Raw genomic sequence first — 8,773 nt, forward strand, 5'->3', positions numbered from 1 at the left:
TCACTGTGAATAAACCTTTTGTCACCTACACGCTGAGGTAGCCTGTGGTCTCCACGGAGCCACAGCCCCCCCTGCAGGTCACACCACAAAAGACAACAACAATGTTTTGTATCATCCCACCCTGAGCATCTATGCACATTCTTTTCTCGTGGTTGTTTCAAAAAAATGTAGCTCTTTGGAAGTGGTTATAGAATTGTTGTTTTATGTCCCAAATTGCTCAACATTGTATGTTTTATCTTAGTTATTATACTATGGTTGTCTCGGTTTCCCACATAATGTTATATTCATAGAAATACAAAAAACATCAATCAACCGCAATCTTGGAAAAAGAAACATGGCAAGACTGCCCTCGTGTGGTATATTCAACTCTAAAGGGACAATGGAAGAACTGTCCGCAGGGACGCAAATTGACTTATTCGCTTGAAATTATTCCATTACATATTAATACATCACGGTGGCGTGGTGGTTAGCACTGTTGCCTCACAGCAAGAAGGTCTTGGGTTCGATTCCGCCCAGTGGCCTTTCTGTGTGGAGTCTGCATGTTCTCCCTGTGTCTGCGTGGGTTCTCTCCGGGTTCTCCGGCTTCCTCCAACAGTCCAAAGACATGCTCTGGGGATCAGGTTGATTGGGGACTTTAAATTGCCTGTGAATGTGAGTGTGAATGGTTGTATGTCTCTGTGTTGCCCTGCGATTGGCTGGCGACCAATCCAGGATGTACCCTGTCTATCGCCCGAAGTTGGCTGGGATGGACTCCAGCCCCCCCGCGACCCTGTGTGCAGGATAAGCGGTTTGACAATGGATGGATATACGTATACATGAGAAATATACATTGTTTCTTCTGTACTGACTGCATTCTGACCCATGACTGCTGGTACTGGGGAAGTAGTGTTTCCTCTTTATTGTCTTTCCATAAAGATTGAATCAGAATCTGGATGAAAATCTTGCAAGGTGTGTTACACACAGAGGAACGTGTCTTGGTGATTGGTGCGATATAAGAATAAAACAAGATAAAGTAAAACAAGAAGAGAAAACGAACAATATAAACAGATCAGTTCGGTAAAACAACAAGTACAAATCTTTCCATGGTGAGAAATCTCTGTGCAAATGTCCTGCATGTAATGTCTGGTTCAGCGGGGGACTCGGACTTGGTTCATGCGGCGGGTCGGCTACAATATTTCTTGCCCGCCTCAGAGGTTCTGTTGTTCGGCTCCCGCTTGAGGTCCTGAGATATGATGGGCCGCAGGAAGCGGAAGGGCTGCGTTGCTTTGGAAATCCACAACCGTCTCCACTGCCTTCGGAGCGTTGAGCTGCAGGTTGTTCCATCTGCACCACGTCACCAGTTAGCCAATCACCGACCTGTCGGCGGACTCGTCTCTCCCCGACATGAGTCCAATGAGGGTGGTGTCATACTGTGACAGCAGACGGGCTAAAGAGCTAAATGGTTATTTTAATCTCCAGTCACAGCAACCGATACAACAGGATGGCTCGACTTTAATACTGTTAGGAAAGGACGTTGGGAACAGTCATTTTTAAGATTTACCTGACAACCTATAAAATAAAACTTACACTCACAATAGTCTTTATTGGCCCGGCATGGTGACACATGTGAGACCGCTCTGTAAACTTTCAACAGCATAGAAATAGTGCAAAGAATTACAGATTAAAATTAGCAAAAGAAAGAAATAACACAAAGCGAAGGCTGTAATGTGACATCATTGGAAAGGGAAGGTACATGATCAGGTAGAATGAAAAGCTAAACCGATGTGAATTCATGTCAAAGTTACCATTTCCTGGTTAAAAATGATTAAATCACGTTTCATCACCTGATTGTGAACCTTATAATTATAATGATAATAACTTGGACGTTAATTTCATAGTTAATGGTTTGACCTCACGTCGGCATGTTGAACAATGCGTAAAAGGTTCTCACAGCTTCACGCTATGAGGCTCCAGGTACTTTTCTAGCGTCACAGACGGCGTGTCAGTGTTCACTCGTTACGTGTAGCAGCATCTCTTCAAAATGGACATTAAGTTTAAAATCAGTCAACATTCAGGTTACACAGTGCAGGACGATAACAGTTTACCCACCAACAATTAAACCGATCATTGGATAAAGTCCCACACTGTTTTCCATCCACTCTTAAGACTCATCAGAACTTCTTGTGATCATCAGACAGTTGCGTTTCTTTGGGGAAGGCTTTGTGCGTTGAACGTGCTCACACACTTCTCCAGTTCTGCCTTCACTTCAGTCGCCTCAGGTCGTTTTTCTGGATTCTCGCGCAGCATCGACTTAATGATTAGCATCTGCAAATAGAAAATAAAATAAAAACCATACAATTGACTCAACGACCGTTGTCGGTCTTAGAATCCGTTATTGTAATATGAACATTGTGATCTACCTCTTGGGGATAAGTCTGTAAAAACTCTGTGGGGAGCTTCTGGCATTTGGCATCCCTAAAAATCTGGTATTCAAGAAGTGATAAAAGGAAAGACATGTTAGTTAGCCTGGAACAAATAATAATTAAAACTATAGTTACAAATAAATACAAGGAAAACTATTAATGAAGATTGTGTGTGTGCTTTTGTTACACACTGAACAGAAGTCCACTGCCACATATTATTAACTGTCCAAACTTTAATAATAAAAGCAACGCTCCGATCTGTTTATGAAAGACTCACCTCTGCTCTTTCGTGGCCCGAAGACACTTTCCAAAGGATTTCCAAGAAGATCAACCCCATAGCAAATATGTCCACTTTACGGTCATAGTTCTTCTTACTCTTTTGTGATGGATGCAAACACAGTATTAACAAAATGCACTTCATCTGACTAATGTTATAATTTCATCATGAAATGTTTATTACTTATGCTAATGAAGCAAATTGGGTTTCAGCTCAGTTTTAAGTACTTAGATTTTAACTTGAATTTTAGTATGGTATAAATAGTAACAAATGAATATCTTTGATGAAACATTTTTAATTTGACACCTGCCCTCCATTCCATCACATCTTCTACAATCTATCGCTCCTGACCTTCTTCCTTTCCTCACCCGTCTCATCAACAATGCTCTGTTATCTGGCTGTTTCCCCAATTCTCCGAAGGAGGCCAGAGTTACTCCTGAAGAAACCTACCTACGCAACCCGTCAGAAGAAAACAACTACAGACCGGCCTCTCTTCTTCCCTTTTTGTCCAAAACTCTTGAACGTGCGATCTTTAACCAACTCTCCTCCTATCTCCACCGTAACGACCTCCTTGACCCCCACCAGTCAGGCTTCAAGGCCACTCCACAGAGACTGCTCTCCTTGCTGTCTCAGAGCAACTCCACACTGCCTCTCTCTCCTCTGTCCTCATCCTTCTGGACCTCTCCGCTGCATTTGACACAGTCAATCACCAGATCCTTATTTCCTCCCTTCAGGAACTTGGTGTCTCAGGCTCTGCTCTCTCCCTTCTCTCGTCCTACCTCGACGGCCGCACCTCCCTCCTGTGTCGGAACTGGCACTGGCTACCGGTGGCCGCCCGCATCCAGTTCAAAACATTGGTGCTCACGTACCATATATGCTGTGAATGGATCGGGTCCAGCTTACATCCAGGACATGGTGAAACCCGACATCCCGACCCGCACTCCACCGCTCTGCATCTGCAAAACTGCTCGTCCCTCCTCACTGAGAGCAAAACACTCGACTAGATCACGACTCTTTGCTGTCCTTGCTCCAAAAAGGTGGAACGAGCTCTCAGATGACACCAGGACCGCAGAGAGCCTTCACAAATTCATCTTCACAAACTAAAGACACACCTCTTCAGACTCTACCTCCACTAAAAGACTAACAAATTGTAGCACTTAAATTGTACTTGTAACGCCACTCATCTATAGCAAATCGTAAATTGGCTTATTTGAGGAAACTTTCACTTGCACTTTCTTGTTTCTTGCTCTTCTGAGTTTGTACCCTATGGTTGAATGCACTTATTGTAAGTCGCTTTGGATAAAAGCGTCAGCTAAATGACATGTAATGTAATGTAATGTGGGGAGACTTGTAAGTAGCTCCGTCAGGCTGTGAAATACTGTCCAATAAATACTGCAATGGTATTTTCTTTCTTTCTCTTTAATATTTCTGTATATAGAATATTTCATTTCAGTTACCGTTTTCTCTTTCTTTTTTATTATAATTATTATTTCTTTTTGTTTTATTGTATTACGGTCTTGATGTTTGTGTTTATCCATTTGCTGCCGTGATCCTGTAAATGCAGCCACTGCGGGTCGAGTGAAAGATTCTTATCCTATCTCTTCGATACATCAGTCAAATTGAGCACCTATCTAACAAAATATGCAAACATTTGATTTTTTACAAGGAATCCATTTCTTATTTCTTCTAAATAAAAAATGAGTGATCTTTTGTTCCGTCTATTACGTGTGCTTCCGTCAGCTCTTAACAACCAATTTCAACAAAGAATATTGTGTCATCTATCCGTCAATTGCAACAAGAGACGTGTGTTAAGCAACAGTCATCTGGAGTTACAATGTGCGTTCTAATAGTGCAGCACTATGTGTTCTACTAGAATGAAGTGAAAGGCCGTCTCACCTGTTCGGGAGCCATGTAAGGACAGGTTCCACTGTCCGCTGTTCTGTCAATCAAAGCATCTTCATCATCATCAGTGGTGACCAGACCAAAGTCCCCAATCTTCACTCCTCCAGCCAGACCAAACAGGATGTTTGGAGGCTTACCAACGAAAAACCACATCATACTCCATGAGTTTATGTCAAACATTTACAAGTCACAAACATGTTAGCAAAGCAAATTCTTATCGGTTTTACTTAAACTTCCTGACTGAAATAAAAGGTCTTGGAGATGAAGCCCCCCCCATCCGTCCAGAACAACATCCCGGTTCGGTGTGATCTGCCCTCTGACCAGTTTCACTGGTTTTTGTACCTGGATCTGTCTCACAGTGCTGTCTGAATAAACCAGGCGACATACAAAACGTGTATATACAGTCCAAGTCATATATAATATATATATATAATATATATATATATATATATATATATATATATATATATTATAATATAATATTATAATATATATATAATATAATATTATATATATATATATATACATATATATATATATATATATAATATAATATATAATATATATATATGACTTGGATCACCATGACTTGGATTGAAAAGTTGAATGAAAAGTAGCTTTTTTTCCCTCCAAGCAGCAGCAACTGGCTGAAAATGATGGCCTCCCCCCCGTCGCCTATGATTTTACTGGTCTGGCCCGCTTGAGATCAAAGTGGGCAGTATGTGGCCCCCTACCTAAATGAGTTTGACACCCCTGCTGAACCGTATACGCACACAGTGGTCTCACCTTAAGGTCCCTGTGGATGTGCCTCTTGGAGTGAATATATTCGACTCCACTAACGATTTGCTGAGCGATGCTCAGACCTTCTTCTCTTCTCTTGGAGTCTTGCACAGACTCATTGTTCTTCTGGCCAATCCAATCCTTTAGCGTTTTGGTGTCGCATAACTCCAACTGAATATAGAGGTACTTTGCAGATGAATCATTTGTTGACCTACAAAAAAAAAAAAAAGGAGCAAGAAAATGTAATTAGAAGTTTTTAATTGCATCAACTTATCATTATGAAGTAAATGTTGAAGAAAAAACTAAATGCATGGGACTTACTGGGAAGAGCTGTAACCAGCTGAACTCTCAGCCGAGCTGTCAGTGGATTCAGGATTCCCCTGGTATTTTGAATCCTCCATCCAAGACGTAAAGTACCTGACGATATTATTGTGGTGGAGGTCTGATAATGTGTCAGCCTCTCGAAAAGCTTTCCTGATCAAAAAGATCATTTAAAAAAAGAATAATTTAACAAAGTAAGAGTTGACTGAATGATAGAATACAGCAACCGCATACCTACGTTTCAGAGCGGACAATCTTTACAGCAAAATACTTTTCCAGCAGTTTTTCTCTTGCTTTGTAAACATCACCGAACACTCCCTTGGCAAGCCACTCGATGTCTTCAAACTTTGACGTAAACCTGCTGGGATCCACACAACTGTGGACAAAAGGTAAAAAAAAAAACATATTGCGGTCTTCTTAATTGAACATCAATTATTGTGAGAGGTTTATACATGCGTTTTCTTTCATACCTTGACTGGATGGATGTTTCATTTTGACTATTTCCTGTATTCTGGTCTTTGACAACATCCTTAGGAAATAAAAGAATAAATGGATTTAAAAGGAGACTTGCTTTGATTATTGAGTTGTGTACTTTTCAAAAAAGTAGGACAAACATTTCTGCAACATCAAAACAACCAAGTAGCGTACAGTCTTTCAATTTTAGGCTCCTCATTTTCCGTGATTAGACATACAAAACAAAATACAATGTATTGCGTGAATATTTTCTTGGAAGAGCTTTCAAAATAAAAGCAACTGGTTGAGGTAAATAGGTCTGTGAGCAGAACATTTACATGTTATGTTGTACATCTCTGTTGCAGTCTTAAAGAGTAAAAAAAGTGAAATCTTGATGATAACACAGTGGATTGTTGTCCTGCACAATATTGGCACCATGTACCACGGTGCATCATTACTTACCTCTGTGGTTTCAATGCCATGTATCTGTTGAAATACAAGCTTTGCTGCTTCCTCCTTAGCTTCCTTCTTTGTTTTCCCAGTGGCCCTTGGATACTCCTTACCACCAACCACAAAGCAGCAGCAGCATCTAATGTCATAGAAAAAATATTTAATGCATTTTATATCAAGGACAAAGAAGCTACAGATGATAATTCATTGTAGAGGCTTACAGTGAAAGACCATTTGGTACCAGTTGGGTCGACTCCACAGCCCTGATCATCATCCTGTTCTTTTGACTGTACTCATTGAGCCAACACATATAGTTGCCTTGAGAGAGAACGGTCTGAGCAGCTGATGCAGTGGAAGCTTCTGTTGCATTTTCTGTCTGTCAAGATCAAAACAAACGTACATCAAGAAGACCATCGTCTTGATTTACTTTTCTATACTTTGGATCGCTAAAATGCACAATAATCTTACAGGGTCAATTGTTTCCTCCAGCAGGACTGTCAGGGCATTTGCAGCTGCGTTCAGTTTGGCTTCCTTCTTGTTCTTCCCCACACCATCAGGATACGGCTTACCGTTCACCACTGCTCTCACGGTAAACCTGCAAACAAACGAGCAGAAGAGGTGCAGCAATGACGCGGTGAGATCATCTCTGAGACATGAGTCTGCAAGTCAGGTGTCAGGCCCCTACAGGCCGCCATGGAAACTAGTGCCGAAATATGATTCACTTTATTACAACACGGTGAGATGTGTATTAACCATTATGTTAGCAGAAATGTGTTTTTACTACCTCATTTCTTAAGCGGTGTCAATACAGTTAAGTTAGTTAAGCCGATGCTGCGGACAGAGTTCAGGAAATACCTCTACTTGTAAATAACGAAGTTGAACACTCCTGGATCTGTTATTCCAGTGAAACATCTCCTCAAAACCTGTATCAAATCCCACCGGAGAATGAAATGAACTCACGTTTTAATGTGATCGAGGCCGACACATCCAACGTCCTCATATCGAACCACCAAGCGCTGTTTCTGCGTGAGCTCGTTGAGTCTCGCCACGGCCATTGTAAATAACTACTAGTAACAACTAAACAGACACGGCGTCACCTCACGGGTAAGAGTACATCTCGGACTACTAACTAACTTTGTATCTTCTTCGTGCTTGTCGCACCTTCTCGTACATTCCGGGCTCAGCTGTTATTCCGCCTCCTCACTCGGTAAGATTCGTTTCATACGAAGTGGTGCCTTCACGTAACATCAGACATATCATTGTTTGGATTAAACATTAAATGCGGATAAAATGACACTATAGATTTTAAAACTGGGGAGATTGTTGGTGTCCTATGATCAAACTAATGTGTTGTTTTGCCTTTCCTAACTGGAAGCTGTTAATGTTCTCTGTTAATAATTGTTTTTGACAGATACATATTTTAAAGGTGCAGTGTGTGGCATTTAGGGGGAATGGCAGAAAATACGAATTTTTCCCTCAGGTCGTGTTTAGATGGTGGCTGTGTGTATTGTAACCCTAACTTGTTGTTCCCTTCATGATATCAGATTTGGGGATCAGAATTGTCCCTACATTACATACTTATCAATTTAAAATAATGGAAAAGCTTTTTTGTGCAAACTCTTTTATCACTATTGTAATGTGGGCTGGAATTTTTTTGTGTCCAGCCGTGTTTCAACTAGCCAACAACAACGAGTATTACTTCACCAAGCAAACAAACTCAGAGCTATTTTGGAAATCATAGCTTTCATAAACAAAAGCATTTCTAAATAGCTGATCACTGATAACGTATTATTATCACTAATACTGTCCTAATGTAAGTATCAATGCTAGTATCTAAAGTAACCAAAAAACATTGCGTGGGTCTCACGTTGGATGACATTGTGGCTGTTTAACGTTAACCTTGTGGGCACATACACACTCTTTATGCCGCATGCGCTCTCTGCAAATATGCTGCTGTTGTGTAAAGTCATCGCATTGCTAGTCGACACAATTCAATGTGACATATTTTCTTAATGATCGTCAAATGTGTTTCAAAATGCATTTGATCAAAGCATTAACGGCTTATGCAACTTTCATTCTATGAGCAAAGGGGATAGAAAGAATTCTGCTTCCAATTGGAAAACAAATCCTAATGAAGTTTCCATCTACTCACCTGTAAATTGCAATGAGACAATATACAATAATTTAG

General features: G+C 40.8%; 1 protein-coding gene across 2 annotated transcripts; it reads right to left on the reverse strand.

Annotated features, from left to right (window-relative positions):
- Positions 1-930: 930 nt before the first annotated feature.
- pkr1 (double-stranded RNA activated protein kinase 1) lies at positions 931-7,896 on the reverse strand. Of its 2 annotated transcripts, NM_001267675.1 has the most exon segments (12): positions 931-2,304; positions 2,400-2,462; positions 2,680-2,778; positions 4,576-4,713; positions 5,368-5,572; positions 5,683-5,835; positions 5,921-6,058; positions 6,153-6,211; positions 6,598-6,724; positions 6,807-6,961; positions 7,054-7,180; positions 7,546-7,810. In NM_001267675.1, coding segments are annotated over 12 exon segments (1,494 nt in total). In that variant the 5' UTR covers positions 7,641-7,810; the 3' UTR covers positions 931-2,169.
- Between the last annotated feature and the right edge of the window lie 877 nt (positions 7,897-8,773).

This window comes from Gasterosteus aculeatus, chromosome 6, assembly GCF_964276395.1.
Source record: "Gasterosteus aculeatus chromosome 6, fGasAcu3.hap1.1, whole genome shotgun sequence".
Classification (NCBI taxonomy): domain Eukaryota; kingdom Metazoa; phylum Chordata; class Actinopteri; order Perciformes; family Gasterosteidae; genus Gasterosteus; species Gasterosteus aculeatus.